The sequence below is a fragment of the Scyliorhinus canicula genome, chromosome 18 (genome assembly GCF_902713615.1).
Source record: "Scyliorhinus canicula chromosome 18, sScyCan1.1, whole genome shotgun sequence".
NCBI lineage: Eukaryota > Metazoa > Chordata > Chondrichthyes > Carcharhiniformes > Scyliorhinidae > Scyliorhinus > Scyliorhinus canicula.
In genome coordinates, this window is record NC_052163.1 from 131412809 (window position 1) to 131437146 (window position 24338).

General features: G+C 46.4%; 2 protein-coding genes across 6 annotated transcripts in view; both read left to right on the plus strand.

Moving 5' to 3' along the window:
* The window catches only part of LOC119953301 (secretory carrier-associated membrane protein 4-like), a 49953-nt gene extending 45293 nt beyond the window's left edge, over positions 1-4660 (plus strand). For all 5 annotated transcript variants that reach the window (XM_038777428.1, XM_038777429.1, XM_038777430.1 and 2 more), the window contains one exon: positions 4330-4660. In XM_038777428.1, coding sequence (XP_038633356.1) covers positions 4330-4506 — 177 coding nt within the window. In that variant the 3' untranslated portion in view covers positions 4507-4660. The remainder of the gene's footprint in view (positions 1-4329) is intronic.
* Positions 4661-23742: 19082 nt separating this feature from the next.
* The window catches only part of LOC119952965 (casein kinase I-like), a 144184-nt gene continuing 143588 nt past the window's right edge, over positions 23743-24338 (plus strand). Inside the window, exon 1 of the mRNA XM_038776610.1 lies at positions 23743-23861. The gene's annotated coding sequence lies outside the window, so the exon portion shown is untranslated. The remainder of the gene's footprint in view (positions 23862-24338) is intronic.

Below are 24338 nucleotides of genomic sequence, written 5' to 3' on the forward strand. Positions count from 1 at the left end.
CCGTGACCCTAATTTCAGAAGGACAGTTTTTCTTTGAATTTTTACATAACAGTCACTCTGAATAACCCTTTATGAAGTTTGTCACTTTATGCATGTTGTGTCCAGGGCTCATGCTGAATAGGAAGAGGGTTGAGACTGCTCAAATCAATAGATTAGTAGCAAAAATAAACCTAATTACCTAGTAGAGGAGTGTGCGTTTGCATCTGCTTCATTAATGTTGAGTTTTAAGTTATAGTCATGGAGATGAAGCTTTGAATAATAATCAGATTACGTCATGAGCAGGTAGTTACAGATTGCAGATTGCTAACACCTTGACTGCAGTAGTGTGTGATATACCACAAAAGGTCGAGAGATGGAAACATTTTCTTTCAAAAGAGAAGACCTTTCACAAATGCACTTCACTTGGGACCCTTAGAGTCAATTAACAGGAAACTTGCATGTCATTGGTCTGGCACTAATCAAAGCATGTTAACTAAAAAGGTTAGGAACATTATTCTAGTTCACTGCACCATCCATCCACCAAATGTGGCAGGGGAATGGGAACCGATGCAGGAAGTCAGAGGAAAGTAAAGTGGGGACAGAAACAAAAGGCAGTAAGGGGAAAAGTGAAAGGCAGAGCAACCAAAATCAAAAAGGGCCATAGTACACAGAGACTAAGAGAAATAAAACACAGGAAGAATGTACAAAACATGAACGGACAGTAGGTCTGAGAAAGCAGGGCAGAGAGCAAGGGAAGTCCAGATTAAACTGCATTTATTTCAATGCAAGAGGCCTGGCGGGCAAGGCAGATGAACTCAGGGCATGGATGGGTACATGGGACTGGGATATTATGGCTAATACTGAAACATGGCTAAGGGAGGCGAAGAAGGCATTCGGCATGCTTGGTTTCATTGGTCAGAACATTGAATACTGGGGTTGGAACGTCTTGTTGAAGTTGTACAAGATATTACTAAGGCCACACTTGGAATACACTTGTACAGTTCTGCTCACCCTATTATAGAAAGGATATTATTAAACTAGAAAGAGTGCAGAAAAGATTTACTCGGATACTACCGGGACTTGATGGTTTGAGTTATTTTTTAAAAATAAATTTAGAGTATCCAATTATCTTTTTTTTCCAATTAAGGGAGGGGCCATATTGTTGGAGAGGACAGTGTGAAACAGACTGGTAGGCTCGAGGAGATACTTGTCAGGAAGGAAGATGTGTTGGGCATTTTGAAAAACTTGAAGATAGACAAGTCTCCCGGGCCTGACGGAATATATCCAAGGATTCTATGGGAGGCAAGAGATGAAATTGCAGAGCCGTTGGCAATGATCTTTTCGTCCTCACTGTCAACAGGGGTGGTACCAGGGGTTTGGAGAGTGGCGAATGTCGTGCACCTGTTCAAAAAAGGGAATAGGGATAACCCTAGGAATTACAGGCCAGTTAGTCTTACTTCGGTGGTCGGCAAATTAATGGAAAGGGTACTGAGAGATAGGATTTCTGAGCATCTGGAAAGACACTGCTTGATTAGGGATAGTCAGCACGGATTTGTGAGGGGTAGGTCTTGCCTCACAAGTCTTACTGACTTCTTTGAGGAGGTGACCAAGCATGTGGATGAAGGTAAAGCAGTGGATGTAGTGTACATGGATTTTAGTAAGGCATTTGATAAGGTTCCCCATTGTAGGTTTATGCAGAAGTAAGGAGGCATGGGAGAGTGGAAAATTTGGCCAGTTGGATAACAAACTGGCTAACCGATAAAAGTCAGAGAGTGGTGGTGGATGGCAAATATTCAGCCTGGAGCCCAGTTACCAATGGTGTACTGCAGGGATCAGTTCTGGGTCCTCTGCTGTTTGTGATTTTCATTAATGACTTGGATGAGGGAGTTGAAGGGTGGGTCAGTAAATTTGCAGATGATACGAAGATTGGTGGAGTTGTGGATAGTGAGGAGGGCTGTTGTCGGCTGCAAAGAGACATAGATAGGATGCAGAGCTGGGCTGAGAAGTGGCAGATGGAGTTTAACCCTGACAAGTGTGTTGTCCTTCCATTTTGGAAGGACAAATATGAATGTGGAATACAGGGTTAAAGGTAGGGTTCTTGGCAATGTGGAGGAGCAGAGAGATCTTGGGGTATATGTTCATAGATCTTTGAAAGTTGCCACTCAAATGGATAGAGCTGTGAAGAAGGCCTATAGTGTGCTAGCGTTCATTAGCAGAGGGATTGAATTTAAGAGCCATGAGGTGATGATGCAGCTGTACAAAACCTTGGTACGGCCACATTTGGAGTACTGTGTGCATGTTCTGGTCGCCTCGTTTTAGGAAGGATGTGGAAGCTTTGGAAAAGATGCAAAGGAGATTTACCAGGATGTTGCCTGGCATGGAGAGTAGATCTTACGAGGAAAGGTTGAGGGTGCTTGGCCTTTTTCTCATTAGAACGGAGAAGGATGAGGAGCGACTTGATAGAGGTTTACAAGATGATCAGGGGAATAGATAAGAGTAGACAGTCGGAGACTTTTTCCCCGGGTGGAACACACCATTACAAGGGGACATAAATTTAAGATAAATGGTGGAAGATATCGGGGGGATGTCAGAGGTAGGTTCTTTACCCAGAGAGTAGTGGGGGCATGGAATGCACTGCCTGTGGACATAGTTGAGTCGGAAACATTAGGGACCTTCAGGCGGCTATTGGATAGGCACATGGATTACGGTAGAATGCTGGGGTGTAGATTGATTTGTTCTTGATCTAGGACAAAAGTTTGGCACAACATCTTGGGCCAAAGGGCCTGTTCTGTGCTGTATTTTTCTATGTTCTAAGGGGCAATTTAGCGTGGCCAGTCCACCTACCCTGCACGTCTTTAGATTGTGGGGGTGAAACCCACGCAGACACGGGGAGAATGTGCAAACTCCACACGGACACCGACCCAGGGCCGAGATTCAAACCCGTGCCCCCAGAGTCGTAGGCAGCAGTGCTAACCACTGTGCCACATGCCACCCTGGTTTGAGCTATAAGGAGAGGCTAGATAGACTGGGACTGTTTTCCCTGGAGCGTAGGAGACTTGGAGGTGATCTTATAGAGCCTATAAAATAATGAGGGGCATCGATAAGATAGATAGTCAACATATTTTCCCAAAGGTAGGAGAGTCTAAAACTAGAGTGCAGAGATTTAAGGTGAGGGGAGAGATGCAAAAGGGTCCAGTGGGGCAATTTGTTCACAGGGTGGTGAGTGAGGCAGGTACAATTTTGTCTTTTAAAAAAACATTTAGACACTTATATGGGTAAGATGAGTACAGCCAAATATGGGCCAAAAGCGGGCAAATAGGACTAGATAAGTGGTTTAAAAACTGGGCGGCATGGACACGTTGGCCCAAAGGCCCTGTTTCCATCCTGTTAACCTCTATGACTCTATCTCTTGCTCCCTCCATGCTTCTGTGTTTCTTCCTCCTCATTCAGCCTCTGCTTTTCCTCTTCAATCTTTCTCTTTCCTCTACTTAATCATCCATCCAAACCCTGCTTCAGCCTATCTGTTGAAACAGTCATTCATGCTTTCATTAACTGACAGTAATATTCCAAATCTCTTCAGACTGGCCTTCATCTTCCACACTCTATTGAATGAAAAAATGAAAATCGCTTATTGTCACGAGTAGGCTTCAATGAAGTTACTGTGAAAAGCCCCTAGTCGCCACATTCCGGCGCCTGTCCGGGGAGGCTGGTACGGTATTACATGGTAGTGCAGTGGTTAGCACTGTTGCTTCACAGCCAAGGACCTGGGTTTGATTCCTGGCTTGGGTTACTGTCTGTTGCGGAGACTGCACGTGTTCTCCCTGTGTCTGCGTGGGTTTCCTCCAGGTGCTCTGGTTTCTTCCCACAAGTCCCGAAAGACGTGCTTGTTAAGTGAATTGGACATTCTGAATTCTCCCTCTGTGTACCCGAACAGGCGCCGGAATGTGGCGACTAGGGAATTTTCACAACTTCATTGCAGCCTACTTGTGACACTAATAAAGATTATCATTATTATTCAGCTCATCCAAACTCTGCTGCCCATGTTTCAGTGCAACATTTCATAGCTTGGTAGGGAGGACGTTTTGGTCTTTGACTCCCTGCATGCCTCTTGATCTGAACCATTGGGTGATGTTTTGCTTTGTTAAACATCAAGACAATTAGCAAGTAGAATTTTTCATGGGGGGGTGTTGATTTGATTAATATTTGCCCTCACATTAAACATGATTGCTGGAAACCTGGCAGAGTTTGCAAATCATTTGGAACATTGTAAAATGTGAAAAGCTGAGAGGCAGGTTTAGGAATCGGATTTAAAATGTGTTTTATATTTACTGTTGTAATTTAATCTAATAGGTGCATAAAATTTATCGGGGTGGTGGTGGAAGTTTTCAGAAGGCCCAAGAAGAATGGAAGGCTGGCACGTGGCAGAATCCCCCAGTAAACCAATCAGCATTTCATACTGTTACTGGTAATACTCTACCACAATATCCCACAGTACCAAGATACCCTTGTGGTGATGAGTGGTCTTAGGATGTCAATCTTCAAAAATAAAGTACCTATTTTTTTGTGATACAATTTTACATGAAATCACAAATTAACATTTCTAAATAGAAAATGTAAATGCCTGGTATTATGTTACATATTAAAAAAGTTAAAGCATAATTCATTGGAACTACACTACAAAGGCCTCAATCATGAGTAGTAGCATTGGAAAGGGCTTTTCTGCCTGTTTTTCCTGTGTATTATGTGCACATCATTTTTGTCTCTTAGACTAAGGTCTGTGATCAGTGCTAACTGCTGTGGAATTGGACTTCAAAAAGACATCAGATTGGATGTGAATATTTCCAAAATGTAGTGTGTGGCTACATTGTTCTATTTTTATTCTGATCATGATCTAGAGTTAGACTTCTTTTCCCACCAGAAACTGACCAAAATGTAGAGCAATTGAACTGTACCAGTAAAATATAGCAGTGTCATAAAAAACGCTGGAAATACTCGAGGGTCAGGAAGTAACTGGAGAGAAAAAGTTAATGTTTGACCTTTGATGAAAGATCATTAACATGAAGTGCTAACTCTCTCCGCAAGTGCTTCCTGTTCATCTGAGTATTTCCAGCATTTTCTGTTTTTATTTCCGATTTTTAACACTGCAGTATTTTGCTTTTCGGGTTTGATCTTATTTCCAGAAATCCATTGAATATGTTTAAACTTTGATTAGCTCACAATTTCTTCAGTTTGTGTTCCCCCCCACTTTAAAGATTTATGGGCCACAAATGGTCTGCTTTGCTATTTGCCATCAAAAAGGTTAAAACTGTCCTTGTTAAATCTATTATTCAAATTGACACCCAGGAGTAATTTTGGAACTCGTCATTGGGTTCTAAACGCTTAAAGGGACTTTTCAAATGTAATCACTGCTAGGTATCCCGTGCCTTTTCTATGATAGAACTTTACTTACAGATTACCTCATTAATTGGTAAAGTTCCTGTACGTTTATTTCATTTTAATATGTGCAAGTTCCACAAAAAGAGTTACTGCCATTGCTTGAACATAACAGAATTATAAAAGTTTACATTAGTTAAACAAAAATAGTCTTAATATTCTTGTGCTCAGGAGAGGTGCCATGAGAGGCAACGTGTATTTGGCCAGGATTATGAACCATTTATGATCTGATTTATGAATCAGTTTAATTTTTAAAGTAAGGGACATAATAGCAAGTACTAGGTTATCACTGTAGCACAAGTGACTAGCACTGTGGCTTCACAGCGCCTGGGTCTCGGGTGCGATTCTGGCTTGGGTCACTGTCTGTGCGGAGTCTGCACCTTCTCCCCGTGTCTGCGTGGGTTTCCTCCGGGTGCTCCAGTTTCCTCCCACAAGTCCAAAGATGTGCAGGTTAGGTGGATTGGCCATGATAAATTGCCCTTAGTGACAAAAAATAGGTTAGGAGGGTTTATTGGGTTACAGGGATAGGGTGGAAGTGAGGGCTTAAGTGTGTCGGTGCAGACTCGATGGGCCGAATGGCCTCCTTCTGCACTGTATGTTCTATGTCCGGGGCTTTTTGGTGTTCGGGGTTGTAGGTGGTTTCTGGTTCATATTCAACTTTCATCAAATCAAAACTATCTTTGGAAGATAATGTTTTGGCTATTAAAGATAATGGCAACAATTATTTTAAAATTAATAGTTGGTATGTGGGTAACAGTGTTGGGAGAGACACTGTTGCAAATATGTTTGTTCCTTGAAACATTGCAGTACACTGATTATGAAGCCACTTTTGTGGTATAAATCATTAACTTACTGTTTATGTAAGTTCTAAGACAACACTGTTTACCAAACTTTTATTTCTGTGACGTTTACTTATATTGTTTTTCTTATTCAGTGTGATAGTTACCGTGTGTATGTTTGGCCTTAAAATATGATTTAGTGAACAGCACTTGAAACTTGGTGCATTAACTGCAATTTGAAAAATACAGTTTGTGCCTGTTTGGAAAATCTCACCATCTTCATAAATATTTATGGGAGACATGCTAAATGACAGGTGATTGGATAATCGACGATTCATCAATATAAACTACATTGATATCTCAAAAGTCTTGAAACATTACTATTGATTTTTATTGGGCAATATCTAGATTGTCACAGTGAAATAAAAACCTACCCCATGAACCCTCAAATTCTACAAAAGTTGAATACGGTGAAGATTTTTTATAATAGTTTCAGTTTGAATTAGATATTATGTAATACAAGGTCCTTAGACCCATGTATGCAATCTTTCTGGGCCTCAAATGCAAAACATTCCAGGATATTGTTCAATGTTGTAATGTTGACTTGGAGGTGTGATTTGAGATTTGGTAATTGTTATTCTCAATGAACTGCCATGAAGACACAGTCATGATGTGGAGATGCCGGTGTTGGACTGGGGTGAGCACGGTAAGAAGTCTTGCAACACCAGGTTAAAGTCCAACAGGTTTGTTTCAAACACAAGCTTTCGGAGCACTGCTCCTTCCTCAGGTGAGGAAGGAACAGTGCTCCGAAAGCTCGTGTTTGAAACAAACCTGTGGACTTTAACCTGGTGTTGTAAGACTTCTTACCATGAAGAGGCAGTGACCTTTACATGCATTCCAAATAACTGCATAAATCAGAAACAAAATCAAATCATCATCATTTAGTTGTGAAGCTATTTTAAATCTTAAAGATATGTTTATTGCTCATCGGAAAATTATAAAGGTCGTAGTCTTAGAGTTCCAAAATTAACTAGAAGGCATTTTAAAACTTTTCCATTCTTTGGCGACTTATTTCTGTCAGACTAATGTGAAGGAAGTGGATTACCTTCATAAAAAGAGTAGGTTGTTTTAGGGATATTTAGTGGGCAACATGTGGAAACTGTTCCCAAAAGTGTCACTAACTTCTCCAAGGCATTGACTCCAGCGCTAATTCACATAGAAACAATAGCAGGCATGCTTCCTGCGGATGAAGATTGTCTTTGCCAGTTAATCCAACTGATTACATCCACTGTAATTATATAAGAAGGGAATAAAGAGGAGCTAATGAACTAATACAATGGCAGCTACCATTTTGAAGCTGATTCGCTTACATATCTTTAGAGAATTGCTTCATTTTGACACAGTATAAAGGAAGGATTTACATTCTGTTTGCTTTTTTTGCAATTAGAAAACAATTAAGGGACCAACAAAATACTCAGCACTGACCATATATTTTAAACATTTTATTTAAATGTGCTGGAATCATTTTCCCAAGTGCATTCACCTATAATGTCATTATGCTGTTGCTGCCAAAGCCTGATAGATGCAAGTGCCTTATAACAGTGTTTCTAACTGGAAATGTGTTGCAGAATGCCTAGTTTTCAACACTGGGGTTTGGGAAGAGGTTAGTGTTATCTTGAAAAATTTCCTTTTGGGTTTTTAGACCGTGAAATGCTTCCCAAGTACTGGATATAATTGGAATTTCTATGTAACAAGCATAGAGTGACTAAGACCCTATTATCAAATTATTTTGAAAGTTACAAAATCATTTGCTTCTGATTACTTGTATTTCTTTGGGAAGGACGAAGGCTTAAAAGAGGAACATTTTAAAGTACATGCTCAGATAAGTTTCATTATGTTGTAAGCTGGCTAGCTGTTCAAGGAATGTTGTAGCTGTTCAAGGAATCGGATTTAACTAGTAATTTGGTGAGCACGCGTATTCATGGACTGCTTTGACATTGATGTGAGAGTTGTAGAGACCTATGTACTTTATTAATGTTTGTGAACAGCCAGTTAATTCCACAATTTGTTGGCTGAGATGTCGGATAATGACAATGATGCATGAATAAATGTTATTCATTAGGAATCAGAATTCAGACAACTACACATTTTCATTACTGTCGATGACTAATATTACAGGCTTGCTTTCTATGTTTAAGTTCTTGCATGAGCATCTGACATAACTTAATGGAAATAACCTTAATTGGGAATTAAAGGAGAAATGTATTTTGCCAATTGCCACATAAGCCTAGGTTTTAAAATGGGAAGAAGCTTTAAAATTACCCTGAATTTGTATTGTGCCTTTTGACCTTGCTTGCCAAAGACCGTTCATGAGGAGACATTTTACTAAAATCTTGTCTGCATTGATGCTGAGTAGTGGAAGAAAGCTGTGGGCGTACAGTGATTTCATGGAGAAGGTATTTATCACCTAAATCGTGCATTGTCAAGGCTGCTTTTTAAAAAATCTTAAAACGCAGCAACCATGGAGAATTGAAGTTAATCAAAATGTTTGCCGGCATCTTAACATTTTGGATTGTGTGGCAAATCAGTGTAATACCCAGCCTGCGTAAAACAACTTGCTTTCAATCTGTTGAAGTGTCATGATATTTATGAAAGATCTTACTCATTTTGTTGATGCTGTAAGCAACATTAACGCCATTTGCAAACAAAAGTTGCATTTTTGTAAAAACTGATGGAAATTAACTTTTGCCATTCTTTATGACAGTAACAGTTCTCATTATTTTACAAAGTTTAATTTTGAAATAAAGTATATGCATCCAAGTGTAAATTGATGAGCCTAATTCTGTAGCAGTAGGTTAAAATAACCCAAATGCTAACCTCTTCGAATCCATTGGGAATGCACAGAATAACCATAACTTAATTTTGGAATATTCAAATTGCCATCAAATACAAGCACATGTGAGGAAGAGCTGTGAACTCAATTTCTTAATGAAACTATGTTTTTATTAGCAATATGCACAGTGCTACTTTATATAAAAGGGAAATGTAAGAAATATGTTTTGTCAAGTATACTAATGTAGTTTTCAATAATTGTCTAATTGAATCAGCAGAGTGGTTTTCTAGACTTGAAACTTACTGTTTAACTTTGGTTGGTTATTTTAGGACAAGGTGGGATACATGATGCTCAACATTCCACATTATAGTAGAGCGCAATATGCATTAAGCAAATGTGTTTGGCTGACTATCCTCAGCTTTATTTATCAACGTTAAATAAATGCTGGAGTACTTTCAAATTAAAATTTAAGTAGATGCCTGGAATTGTTTTTAACCTAGCCATGTTTGGATTTCCACTGTGGAAGCGAGGCCCCCCCCCCCCTCCATGGGTTTCCTGGTAGCGTGGGGTGGGGGGGGGTACCTTCAATGGGAAATCCCATTGACAAGCGGCAGGAAGGTTGAATCCCGCCGGCAGCGAACAGTGCGCTTCCAAGAGACACTCCGGCTGAGGGACCGGAGAATCCGCCCCTTCTATTTCATGGTCTGAACATAAAAGTTTTAATTTTTTTGGTCTTTTTGCTTTATGTCTGAAAATAAAAATGTTTCACTCCAGGTTTCTCTATGCAAGCTGACACATTTTGCGTTCTGTAATTCCCTATAGTCTGTTGTAGCAATTTTCAACATTCTTTCTGTGGAAAACATTTATCCTAGAAAAATTCCAATACATTGATTCTCAGGACAGTTAAAATGAGTACTGAATTATATGTTTGTAGATCTGAGATTGGTTACAGATGAAATGTTCAATGTAATGTGTAGGAAAACAAATGAGCTGATTGATCTTTCTACAGAAATTTGTAATACAACAGCTACTATATTTCATATCTGGTGTGTTGCTTTGGAAATACTTGCAGGTATGTGCGCCTGTTATTTACACAGACTTGCTCACACTTATGCACACCAACGGCTATCTAACCAGATACAAATTTTTTATTCAAATGTAAGAAACATTAACATGGAAAGTAGAAGCAGGCCATTTGGCCCTTCGATCCTGCTCCACCATTCATTATTATCATTGCTGGTCATCCAACTCCGTAACCTGTTCCTGCCTTCCACCCTTTGATATAGCCCCTGATATAGCTATATCTAACTCCTCTTGAAAATGTGCAATGATTTTGCCTCAGCTCCTTTCTGTGGTAGTAAATTCCACAGGCTCACCGCTCTGGATGAAAAACTTTCTCCTCATCTCAGTCCTAAATGGTTTACTGACTGTGACACCTTATCCTGGACAACCCCACCATCGGGAACACCCTTCCTGCCTCGTCTAGTCCTGTTAGAATTTTATAGATTTCTGTGAGATACCCCCACATTCCTCTAAACTCTAGCGAATATAATCCTAACCAACTCATTCTGTCCTCTTAGACGGGATTTACCGGTCACGTTGCGCCGAAAGCAGCGAGGCACAATGCGACCGGTAGTTCTCGCATACGGGATCTACCCAGCTCGCCATTCCTCGTGAGATCTAACGCGGTGTCGCGAGATGTCACAATGTGAATCCTACCCACTGTGGACGGGATCACTTTCTGGCAAATCTGCATATTAGAGTGACACATATAGTCTCACTCTGATATGCATTCCCATGATCTACCCAAGGCATGGGATCTAACTCCCTCGTCTTGGAGACCTCGGATGACTACAATTCAGTGCTGGTCTCCATAAATGGGGACCAGATGGAACAGCACTCGTAGGGGTCTCCGAAGGGATTGGAGGTCGCCAGTGCATGTCCTCTGGGCAGGATGGTATCCTGGAACTGCTGGTGCCAAGGTTCCCAGGTGGCACTGCCAGCTGACTGGGGCACTGCAGGCTGGAAGGGGCACTGGCGCCAAGCTGTCATTTTCTGCACAGCGCTGATCGGGCTGGGGGAAATCCCCTGCGCAGGCGTGGGGCTGCGTTGATGCTTGAGAGATTGGGGCACTGTTTAAAAATGGCGTCCCGATCTCTGGCTGCACTGAGGAGTTACAGCGAGCGGAGCTCCTTGGTGCCAAAAACGGGGTTATGTGTGGCCTCGTCAGGGAGTTCCTCGCTGAAGCCCCCGATCTACCCAGATGGGCGTTAGATAGCAGAGTGTATTTTGGTGCTCCGAGTGCCGGGCTACTCTTGTGTTATGAGACTCTGTCCCTATTCAGATCACACCCCAGATGTCAGTCCTGCCATCCCAGGAATCAGTCTGATGAACCTTAGCTACACTCCCTCTATAGCAAGAACGTCCTTCCTCAGAGAAGGAGACCAAAAACTATTCCAGATGTGGTCTCGGCAAGGCCCCGTATAATTGCAGCAAGGAATCCCTGCTCCTGTACTCTAATCCTCTTGCTATAAAGTACGCTATGTTCTGCCAACTTCAGAGTTTAGCGCGTTGTTCCTGATACGTCAAACATTATTCAACCTGTTCAATATTATGATTATTATCATTATGCTGCTTTTTGCCACTCTGAATTGTACAAGCCAGGACACTTTCAGAGCTGCTTTGTTATTCTTAAAAATCCTATTAACGTATTTTTGAAATACCATGCATTGGGATTCTCTGCTCTATTAAAATAAGTCATGCTCCGTGGTCAGGGCTGCATGACTGAACAATATAGAAACATTTTATATAGCATGCTTTTTGTAAAATGAAGGAAGAAAATTTTGGCCAATCCTACTTTGCAGAAATGCACTTTGTTAGCTGATTGAACGACTACATTGTGCAACCAACCAGAATTTTAATATGTTAGGAGTAGTTGGAATAAAAACAATTTTAATATATGTTGCCTGGTTAAGGCTCATGCATGCTGTACTGTTAGGTCTTTGGGATATGTACACTGGTTCTATTATTAGCTCAAAGAAAATTTGTACTAAATTCAATAACTAATTTGTTTGGCATATCATGCCTGATGTTTTGAACTGTGTTTTTACGTGTGAAAAGTAAAATGGTGATCTGGACTTTAAAGCATTCATTCCAGAAAAGTGTACCCATAAAATTTTCATTTATGTGTAAATATTTATAAAACTTCACCACTGAAGTTATATATTACACTGATCCTTTTCCTTAAAATTTGCCATGCAACTTTGTTATTTTCTGCTTTTGTATTTAAGGCAGTACTGCACATTTATTTGTGAACAGACTAGAGAGATAAAGTGCTGAATATCCCCAAGTACAATTTTCAATGAATTTCAGTTTGAATGCTACAACCATTCTAAGTAAATTGCTAATATCTTGACTGGTGTCAGATATCTTGGTGATGAGGGACTTGCACAACTCTAATAAAATGTTTGATATTGTTTTCAGTTAAAATGATAGACTTACTATAAATAAAAACAGAGATTGTTGTCAATTTCTCTGTTTGATGAGTTTTCAGAATGTTAGTCTTTGCAAAATATGCAGCTTTATTTAAAGTTAATATAAGTAAATAAAATTTATTATGTGCTTTAAGTCCTTTTTAATCATTCTTTACTTGGATCAGTAATTTCAGTTGTTTTTCTGTGTTTTGCATGGATTTCTTTTAAAGATAACTACTTTTAAAGATTTAAAATCAAAATAATCTTTAAAGCAAACACTGACTAACTCTACTTTTGCACCAGACATTCCTAGAGTGTTTGATTTTCATGCCAAATAATAGTATAATTTCATTCACATGTTCTGAGTTAGATATTTAGAAAGGGATTTTTGTTAATTGTACAAAGTTCGAACAAGTAATTCAAATAAAATTTTCCACTTTGGCTTTTGATGTTTATTTGTATTAGCGACAAAAACTTAATTGATCATTCCCCTTTAAGGCCGCAGCAGCTTTTTATTTAGTTTTTAGCTGCAATTTTTACAAAAGTTATTTGTGCAAATCAAAATTAAAAGTGTTTGAATTCTTGATTCCTTCCCTTTCCTTTTACCATCTTCATTAGACAGTTATAGTAACTTGTTCAACCTCTTACTATAAAATGTAAATACAAAGCTGCGAAAGGGATTTATCGTTGGATGTACCAACTGAAATACTATTTAGATTATTTTATACATCTTGTATACTCTGTTTTTAATGCATTTTCTGTTAAATGTTTCATACTTAAGAGTGCAGTAATAGATTAAATAGTAACAAAGAAAATTCACCATCGCAACAATCTGCAGACACAACTTTCTTCTAACCTCAGACATTGCCACTTGGGAGTTTGAGGTTGGGAAATGGGTTGTCTGGCTCTTTACCCTTTCCTCCTTCGTGGTCTCTCTTTAACACCTTTTTCACCTCAATTCACTGTAGAGGCGGGGAGCAGGGGGTTATGCAAAAGGTGGTACAACAAATTGATAGGTTACCTTCTACTAGATCACTTTGTATGGTCTGGACACTTTGGAGCTGATTGATTGATGTAGTTTAATGTGAATGCTTTACTACCAAAGTACTTAATTGAATGTGCAGCTGTACAGAAGATTTCTGTCAGTATATTCCAGATAGTCGATGGTCAGTATCAATGTGGCTTTTAAAAAAAAAAAAAAGTATTTTAAGAAGTCTGATCATCAAAGAGTAGAAACTGAAAAGAGATTGTTAAATTTCTTAGAAATATTCTATTTTTCTTATAACTGACAGCTTTACTCATTTGAATATATTTTTAAAAGTTCCTGTTATGGACTGTACCTGTTTCAAGATTTTAATGTGTTACGCATGAAATGTTAAACATAAAAAGTATTATTCCCATTTAAGGAACGATATATTGTTTTATTTAAGAAAAAGCTAGTTATGGCAAGACAGTATCTTGTGGTCAGAATAATGCATATTTTATTGTAAAATCCTAAACTTACAATTGTTAATAAACTGCCTTTGCTAACCGATATGAACCGCTGTATTCAATCTGCACCCACTTGTTATGACCATCAAATTGAACCAGCTGGAAACTGATATAAGGTTCTTGCAGCACCTCCACAACCAGAACCAAGCAGCTGTATGATGTGTATCTGTTGCTGAATTCACCCATTTCTTCCTCTACCTCCACTTATTTGCTAATGAAACCTCACCTATGCTTTTGCAACCTTCAGACCCGACTATTCCTATGCAGTCCACCTTTCACAACCTTCTGCTCTTAGAACATAACAGCACAGTACAGGCCCTTTGGCCCTCGATGTTGCGCCGACCTGTGAAACCCCTCTAAAGCCCATCTACACTATTTCCTTATGATCCATATGTTTATCCAATGACCATTTAAATGCCCTTAATGTTGGCGAGTCCACTACTGTTGCAGGCAGGGCATTCCACGCCCTTACTACTCTCTGAGTAAAGAACCTACCTCTGACATCTGTCCTATATCTATCTCCCCTCAATTTAAAGCTATGTCCCCTCTTGCTCGGCATCACCATCCGAGGAAAAAGGCTCTCACTGTCCACCCTATCTAATCCTCTGATCATCTTGTATGCCTCAATTAAGTCACCTCTTAACCTTCTCTCTAATGTTAACAGTCTCAAGTCCCTCAGCCTTTCCTCATAAGATCCTGGTAAATCTCCTCTGCACCCTTTCCAATGCTTCCACATCCTTCCTATAATGCGGCGACCAGAACTGCACGCAATACTCCAAATGCGGCCGCACCAGAGTTTTGTACAGCTGCAACATGACCTTGTGGCTCCGAAACTCAATCCCCCTACCAATAAAAGGTAACATACCGTATGCCTTCTTAACAACCCTATCAACCTGGGTAGCAACTTTCAGGGATCTATGTACATGGACACCGAGATCTCGCTGCTCATCCACACTACCAAGAATCTTACCATTAGCCCAGTACTCTGCCTTTCTGTTATTCTTTCCAAAATGAATCACCTCACACTTTTCCGCGTTAAACTCCATTTGCCACCTCTCAGCCCAGCTCTGCAGCTTATCTATGTCCCTCTGTAACCTGCAACATTCTTCCGCACTATCCACAACTCCACTGACTTTAGTGTCATCTGCAAATTTACTCACCCATCCTTCTATGCCCTCCTCCAGGTCATTTAGAAAAATGACAAACAGCAGTGGCCCCAAAACAGATCCTTGTGGTACACCACTAGTAACTGGACACCAGTCAGAACATTTCCCATCAACCACCACCCTTTGTCTTCTATCAGGTAGCCAGTTTCTGATCCAAACTGCTAAATCACCCTGAATCCCTTGCTTCCATATTTTCTGCAATAGCCTACCGTGGGTAACCTTATCAAACGCTTTACTGAAATCCATATACACCATATCAACTGCTTTACCCTCATCCACCTGTTTGGTCACCTTCTCAAAGAACTCAAGGTTTGTGAGGCACGACCTACCCTTCACAAAACCGTGTTGACTATCCCTAATCAAATTATTCCTTTCTGGATGATTATAAATCCTATCTCTTATAAGCCTTTCCAAGACTTTGCCCACAACAGAAGTAAGGCTCACTGGTCTATAATTACCGGGGTTGTCTCTACTCCCCTTCTTGAACAAGGGGACAACATTTGCTATCCTCCAGTCTTCTGGCACTATTCCTGGAGACAATGATAACATAAAGATCAAAGCCAAAGGCTCAACAATCTCCTCCCTAGCTTCCCAGAAAATCTTAGGATAAATCCCATCCGTCCCAGGGGACTTATCTATTTTCACACTTTCCTGAATTGCCAACACCACCTCCTTATGAACCCCAAGCCCTTCTAGTCTAGTAGCCTGTATCTCAGTATTCTCCTCGACAACATTGTCTTTTTCCTGTGTGAATACTGACGAAAAATATTCATTTAGCACCTCTCCTATCTCCTCCGGACTCCACGCACAACTTCCTACTACTGTCCTTGACTGGCCCTACTCTAACCCTAGTCATTCTTTTATTCCTGACATACCTATAGAAAGCTTTAGGGTTCTCCTTGATCCTACCTGCCAAAGACTTCTCATGTCCCCTCCTGGCTCTTTTTAGCTCTCTCTTTAGGTTCTTCCTAGGTAACTTGTAACTCTCGAGCACCCTAACTGAACCTTCACGTCTCATCTTTACATAAGCCGCCTCCTTCCTCTTGACAAGTGATTCAACCACTTTGGTAAACCACGGTACCCTCGCTCGACCACTTCCTCCCTGCCTGACAGGTACATACTTATCAAGGACACGCAGTAGCTGTTCCTTGAACAAGCTCCACATTTCAATTGTGCCCGTCCTCTGCAGTTTCCTTCCCCCTCCTATGCATCCTAACTCTTGCCTCATTGCATCATAATTGCCTTTCCCCCAGCTATAACTCTTGCCCTGTGGTATATACCTATCCCTTTCCATCGCTAAAGTAAACATAACCAAATTGTGGTCACTATTACCAAAGTGCTCACCTACCTCCAAATCTAACACCTGTCCTGGTTCATTATCCAGTACCAAATCCAACGTGGCCTCGCCTCTTGTTGGCCTGTCTACATACTGCATCAGGAAACCCTCCTGCACACATTGGACAAAACGGACCCATCTAAAGTACTCTAACTATAGCGTTTCCAGTCAATATTTGGAAAGTTAAAGTCCCCCATAACAACTACCCTGTTACTTTCGCTCTTATCCAGAATCATCTTTGCAATCCTTTCCTCTACATCTCTGGAACTTTTCGGAGGTCTACAGAAAATTCCCAACAGAGTGACCTCTCTTTTCCTGTTTCTAACCTCAGCCCATACTACCTCAGTAGACAAGTCCTCATCAAACGTCCTTTCTGCCACCGTTATACTGTCCTTGATTAACAATGCCACCCCTCCCCCTCTTTTACCACCTTCCCTGAGCTTACTAAAATATCTGAACCCTGGAACCTGCAATAACCATTCCTGTCCCTGCTCTATCCATGTCTCCGAAATGGCCACAACATCGAAGTCCCAGGTACCAACCCGTGCTGCAAGTTCACCCACCTTATTCCGGATGCTCCTGCCGTTGAAGTAGACACACTTTAAACCACCTTCCTGCCTGCCGGTACACTCCTGCAACCTTGAAACCTCACTACTCTCAACCTCCTGTATACTGGAGCTACAATTCAGGTTCCCAACCCCCTGCTGAATTAGTTTAAACCCTCCCGAAGAGCATTAGCAAATATCCCCCCCCCAGGATATTGGTACCCCTCAGGTCCAGGTGTAGACCATCCCGTTTGTAGAGGTCCCACCTACCCAAGAATGAGCCCCAATTATCCAGGTATCTGAAACCCTCCCTCCTGCACCATCCCTGTGCCACGTGTTCAACTGCTCTCTCCCTATTCCTCGTCTCGCTAGAACGTGGCTCGGGTAACAACCCAGAGATAATAACTCTGTTTGTTCTAGCTCTAAGATTCCACCCTAGCTCCCTGAATTCCTGCCTTATAACCTTATCCCTTTTCCTACCTATGTCATTGGTGCCTATGTGGACCACGACTTGGGGCTGCTCCCCCTCCCCCTTACGGATCCCGAAAACACGATCCGAGACATCACGGATCCTGGCACATGGGAGGCAACACACCAATTGCGAGTCTCATTCGTTCCCACAGAATCTCCTATCCCCCTAACTATGGAGTCTCCAATGACTAGTGCTCTACTCCTCTCCCTCCCCTTCTGAGCAACAGGCATAGACTCTGTGCCAGAGACCTGTACCCCATGGCTTACCCCTGGTAAGTTTCCCCCCCCCCCCCCCCCCGTATCCAAAGGGGTATACTTGTTACTAAGGGGAACGACCACAGGGGATCCCTGTACTGACTGCTTCCTCCCTCGACATAGGCAAATGTTTCAAGCTTTTACAGGCCTGCAAAAGCTAAGGGGAGAAAGTAGAACAGGTAACCAAAAGCTTTGTTTTTTTAAAACATGGTGTTGAAGGAGCAGGAAGATTTAGGAAAGTAATGGCAGAAATTTGGGCCTTTTTGGCATGGCTACCACTGATGGGGTGAAAGATATTTGGGATGCAGAAGAGATCAGAGACAGATGAATTTTAAATTCTTGGAGTTGTGGGACGAGAGGAGGTCATTACAAGATGTGAGCATAATTAAAATGTTAAAATCAAGATGATGAACAAGATGCCATTGCAGATTAAAGTGAGCATGGGTTTCATGAGCAAGTCTGACTTGGTATGAATTTGGATACAGGTAGCGGAGGCTTTACAGTCGAATCTGGAGGAAAGAAAAAACATGGGTTCAATTGTGGAAGAGCTAAAGCAAGGGCAGCGATGGGTGAAGGTGGAAGGAGGTGGTCTATGTCATGAAGTGGATATGGGTCTGGAATCTAAGCTTGGTCAAATTGGACAGAGGTTACGAACATTCTGCTTCATCATGAAACAAAGGGAGTGAGATACATATTCCAGTGGTTGAGAGGTAGTAATATATTCCACGGGTTGTCTTCCTTCTTCGGCGATCACTCGCTAAGTGTATGATTGTCCACTTAAGAAACTCCTGTGTTATGTATTCCACGTGTAGAAGGATGCAGTACACATTTCATGCTTTTCTGATATTTCTGCCATAATTGCAGCCTATTTTTTTTAACCAAATCCAAATACTCTGAAAATTTAGAATAGTGAACTGGTGACAAATTATTTTATTCAATAATGTGTTTTGCTCAACTAATAAAGTGGCACCCACTGAGTTAATACAAGTCTGGTATTGGGAAAAATAATTTGAGCGAAAGGAAAGTGAGTGTCTATGCTTTCGCAAAGGAAGCTCTGTTTTGTTGACTATCTTTATTGGCCGCCATCTTCAATGCCTGTGTTTATATTTCTAACTTTTTTTCATCTCCACATCAACTGCCTTCGAATGCCTCCACTCTGCTCCTCAGCAGTTTTTTTGTCATGCATGTACAGTTTTTGTGCCCGTCTACACTCTGGCCTTTAGCAACTTAGCAGTTGGTGTAAATCCTGCTCATAAATGTTACGTATTTGATAACAGTAACCAGCCGTGGTGGAACTTAAATGTTCAGCATTGACTGATTGAAGTGCAATAAATGTGTTTAGTGATGAATCGCACAGGAATGGTGCAAAACACATTAGGGTGACAGTGTTTAGCACTGCTGCTTCAGCGCCAGGTATCGGGTCAATTCTGGCCTTGGGTGACTATCGGTGTGGAGTTAATTATTTTCCCCGACTGCATGGGTTTCCTCCCACAGTCCAAAGATGTGCAGGTTAGGTGGGGTTATGGCTGTGGGGGGGGGGGGGGGGGGGGGCAGGGAGAGAGGAGTGGGTAGGGTGCTCTTTCAGGGGTTCAATGGATTCTGTGATGGGCAATCGCTCAGACATACGTTATCAGAGAGATGAGATCAACACCATTTGAGGCTGGTTTAGCACAGTGGGCTAAACAGCTGGCTTGTCATGCACAACAATGCCAGCAGGGTGGGTTCAATTCCTGTACCAGCCTGCCCGAACAGGCGCCAGAATGTGGCAACTAGAGACTTTTCACAGTAACTTCATTGAAGCCTACTTGTGACGAGAAGTGATTATCTGTGACTTAGAAAGCATCAACTGCACAAAGTAATTTTAGAAAAGTATACCTGAATTTCAGTTCATACTGTGCTCTTTGAACACCTTAAGGAAACTTTAAAGTAAGTTTCTTGATTTCCATACTCTGCTTTTACACCTTTTATAGTTGTGGTGCTGCCAAGCACTTGGGGTGGGGTAGTGGGGGAGGTGATTGAGGAAAGTGGGGCTTCACTTAGCTTCCTAGTAAAAGTCCTGACCAAAAGATGAAAGGAAATTGCTTCACAAGGGGAAGAGTTCGGCTTTTTGATCATTTCACAGAAACACCCCAATCCTGGAAACTCCCGAGCTGCTCACTGGAGCAGAGCTGCCGCCTTCTGGGTGTCTTTTTTCACCACATTTTTCACAAAAAAACCCCAAATTACCTAAAGATATTCTTCAGGGAATTTCTATTGGGCAGGAGACACAAAGAACATGCACTAATGTGTTCAAAACAGCTTCCTGTCAGCTGTCTCCAGAGCCCTGAATGATCCTCTTATGATGTGAAGATGCCGCTGTTGGGACTGGAGTGGGTACAGGAAGACTCCCAACACAAGGTTGGCTTTCGGAGTGACGCCCCTTCATCAGGTGAAACCTATTGGACCTTAACCTGGTGTCAGACATCTTACTGGACCCTCCAGTAAGAATTGATCTCTCCACCCGTCCCCCACTGAGTAGCACCACACTCCGTGTGCGCACCCGATGTCTGTGTATTTACATTGTGTATCTATTGTATGTCTTTTTCATGTATGGAACGATCTGTCTGGACTGTATACAGAACAATACTTTTCACTGTAACCTCGGTACATGTGTACATGTGACAATAATTCAACCCCAGCCCCCAACACAGTAATAACACCACCCTTCCCCCTCTCTTTCCCCCCCCCGCTCCTTTCCCCTTTCCCTCTCTCTTCTCTCTTCCCCCCCCTGGGCCTCTTTCCCCCCCCCCCCCCCCCACGTCCTCTACCCCCCCCAGGCTCCTCTTACCACCCCCCCCCCTCCAGGCTCCTCTTCTCCCCCCCCCCCCCCCGACGGCTCCTCTCGCCCTTCCCCCCCCCTGCGCCTCTCCCCCACCCCTCTCCCCCCACGCGCCTCTCTTTCCCCCCCGCGCCCCTCTTTCCCCCCCGCGCCCCTCTTTCCCCCCCGCGCCCCTCTTTCCCCCCCGCGCCGCTCTTCCCCCCCGCGCCTCTCTTCCCCCCCGCGCCTCTCTTCCCCCCCGCGCCTCTCTTCCCCCCCGCGCCTCTCTTCCCCCCCGCGCCGCTCTTCCCCCCCGCGCCGCTCTTCCCCCCCGCGCCTCTCTTCCCCCCCGCGCCTCTCTTCCCCCCCGCGCCTCTCTTCCCCCCCGCGCCTCTCTTCCCCCCCGCGCCTCTCTTCCCCCCCGCGCCTCTCTTCCCCCCCCCGCCTCTCTTCCCCCCCCCGCCTCTCTTCCCCCCGCCTCTCTTCCCCCCGCCTCTCTTCCCCCCCGCCTCTCTTCCCCCCCCCGCCTCTCTTCCCCCCCGCCTCTCTTCCCCCCCCGCCTCTCTTCCCCCCCGCGCCTCTCTTCCCCCCCGCGCCTCTCTTCCCCCCCGCGCCTCTCTTCCCCCCCGCGCCTCTCTTCCCCCCCGCGCCTCTCTTCCCCCCCGCGCCTCTCTTCCCCCCCGCGCCTCTCTTCCCCCCCGCGCCTCTCTTCCCCCCCGCGCCTCTCTTCCCCCCCGCGCCTCTCTTCCCCCCCGCGCCTCTCTTCCCCCCCGCGCCTCTCTTCCCCCCCGCGCCTCTCTTCCCCCCCGCGCCTCTCTTCCCCCCCGCGCCTCTCTTCCCCCCCGCGCCTCTCTTCCCCCCGCGCCTCTCTTCCCCCCCGCGCCTCTCTTCCCCCCCGCGCCTCTCTTCCCCCCCCGCGCCTCTCTTCCCCCCCGCGCCTCTCTTCCCCCCCGCGCCTCTCTTCCCCCCGCGCCTCTCTTCCCCCCCGCGCCTCTCTTCCCCCCCGCGCCTCTCTTCCCCCCCGCGCCTCTCTTCCCCCCCGCGCCTCTCTTTCCCCCCCGCGCCTCTCTTCCCCCCGCGCCTCTCTTCCCCCCCGCGCCTCTCTTCCCCCCCGCGCCTATCTTCCCACCCCGCGCCTCTCTTCCCCCCGCGCCTCTCTTCCCCCCCGCGCCTCTCTTCCCCCCCGCGCCTCTCTTCCCCCCCGCGCCTCTCTTCCCCCCCGCGCCTCTCTTCCCCCCCGCGCCTCTCTTCCCCCCCGCGCCTCTCTTCCCCCCCGCGCCTCTCTTCCCCCCCGCGCCTCTCTTCCCCCCGCGCCTCTTTCCCCCCCGCGCCTCTCTTTCCCCCCCGCGCCTCTCTTTCCCCCCCGCGCCTCTCTTCCCCCCCGCGCCTCTCTTTCCCCCCCGCGCCTCTTTCCCCCCCGCGCCTCTCTTTCCCCCCCGCGCCTCTCTTTCCCCCCCGCGCCTCTCTTCCCCCCCGCGCCTCTCTTTCCCCCCCCCGCGCCTCTCTTTCCCCCCCCCGCGCCTCTCTTTCCCCCCCCCCCCGCGCCTCTTTCCCCCCCGGCGCCTCTCTTTTCCCCCCCGCGCCTCTCTTTTCCCCCCCGCGCCTCTCTTTTCCCCCCCGCGCCTCTCTTTCCCCCCCGCCCCTCTTTCCCCCCGCGCCTCTTTCCCCCCGCGCCTCTTTCCCCCCGCGCCTCTCTTTCCCCCCGCGCCTCTCTTTCCCCCCGCGCCTCTCTTTCCCCCCGCGCCTCTCTTTCCCCCCGCGCCTCTCTTTCCCCCCGCGCCTCTCTTTCCCCCCGCGCCTCTCTTTCCCCCCGCGCCTCTTTCCCCCCGCGCCTCTCTTTCCCCCCGCGCCTCTCTTTCCCCCGCGCCTCTCTTTCCCCCCGCGCCTCTCTTTCCCCCCGCGCCTCTCTTTCCCCCCGCGCCTCTCTTTCCCCCCGCGCCTCTCTTTCCCCCCGCGCCTCTCTTTCCCCCCGCGACACTCTTCCCCCCCCGCGCCTCTCTTCCCCCCCCTGCGCCTCTTTCCCCCCCCGCGCCTCTTTCCCCCCCCGCGCCTCTTTCCCCCCCCCGCGCCTCTTTCCCCCCCCCCGCGCCTCTCTTTCCCCCCCCCCCGCGCCTCTCTTTCCCCCCCCCGCGCCTCTCTTTCCCCCCCCCGCGCCTCTCTTTCCCCCCCCGCGCCTCTCTTTCCCCCCCCCGCGCCTCTTTCCCCCCCCCGCGCTTCTCTTTCCCCCCCCCGCGCCTCTCTTTCCCCCCCCCGCGCCTCTCTTTCCCCCCCCCCGCGCCTCTCTTTCCCCCCCCCCCGTGCCTCTCTTTTCCCCCCCCGCGCCTCTCTTTTCCCCCCCCCCCCGCGCCTCTCTTTTCCCCCCCCCCGCGCCTCTCTTTTCCCCCCCCCCCGCGCCTCTCTTTTCCCCCCCCGCGCCTCTCTTTTCCCCCCCCCCCCGCGCCTCTCTTTCCCCCCCCGCGCCTCTCTTTCCCCCCGCGCGCCTCCCTCTGAGTCACTGAGAGATGTGACACCAGCAGGTTGAAACCGGTTTGTTTGGAATCACTGGCTGTCGGAGCGCTGCTCCTTCCCGGGAAGCTGCTGATTCCAAACAAACCTGTTGGACTTTAACCTGCTGTTGCCATCCTGCTTAAGGCCGGCCAGCAGCGCGGGTTCAATTCCCGTACCAGCCTCCCCGAACAGGCGGCGGAATGAGGCGACTAGGGGCTTTCACTTTATTGAAACCGACTGGTGACAAGAAGCAGTTTTCATTTCATCCCCATCTCCTCACCGCCGGGCGGGGGAGTGCGCAGGCGTGGCAATGGGGCGGGGCAGTGCGCAGGCGCGGGAATGGGGCGGGGGCAGTGCGCAGGCGTGGCAATGGGGCGGGGCAGTGCGCAGGCGCGGGAATGGGGCGGGGGCAGTGCGCAAGCGTGGCAATGGGGCGGGGGCAGTGCGCAGGCGTGGCAATGGGGCGGGGCAGTGCGCAGGCGCGGGAATGGGGCGGGGCAGTGCGCAGGCGTGGCAATGGGGCGGGGCAGTGCGCAGCCGCGGGAATGGGGCGGGGGCAGTGCGCAGGCGTGGCAATGGGGCGGGGGCAGTGCGCAGGCGTGGCAATGGGGCGGGGGCAGTGCGCAAGCGTGGCAATGGGGCGGGGCAGTGCGCAGGCGCGGGAATGGGGCGGGGCAGTGCGCAGGCGCGGGAATGGGGCGGGGCAGTGCGCAGGCGCAGTGATCCGGCTCCGGCTCCGGCGGAGCGGCGGCAGTGACAGCGGGAGCGGGGATGAGGGACGCGGCAGCCCCGGCGCCGGGCCCGGCCTAGCAACAGGTACCCACTCCCCCCGGCGCCTAGCGCGGCCTCTTTCACACCGGCGTCTCCGGCCTGGGGTATCGCTCTGCCCCCGGGCCCCAGGCCTCGGCCTCCCCCCCCCCGGGTCGGGGTCTGTGTGTTTCTGACGGAATTCTGACCCATTTGGGAAAGTTGGTGTCCAGGCCGGCGGCGTTTCAGCTGCCGCAGCTGTTTGCCATTGTTGCTGCACAGCCTGTGGGTGTCTGTCTGGGTCTGTGGGTGGGTGTCTGTCTGGGTCTGTGGGTGGGTGTCTGTCTGGGTCTGTGGGTGGGTGTCTGTCTGGGTGTGTGTGGGTGTATCTGCTGTGTGTGGGTGGGTGTATCTGCTGTGTGTGGGTGGGTGTATCTGCTGTGTGTGGGTGGGTGTATCTGCTGTGTGTGTGGGTGGGTGTATCTGCTGTGTGTGGGTGGGTGTATCTGCCGTGTGTGGGTGGGTGTATCTGCTGTGTGTGGGTGG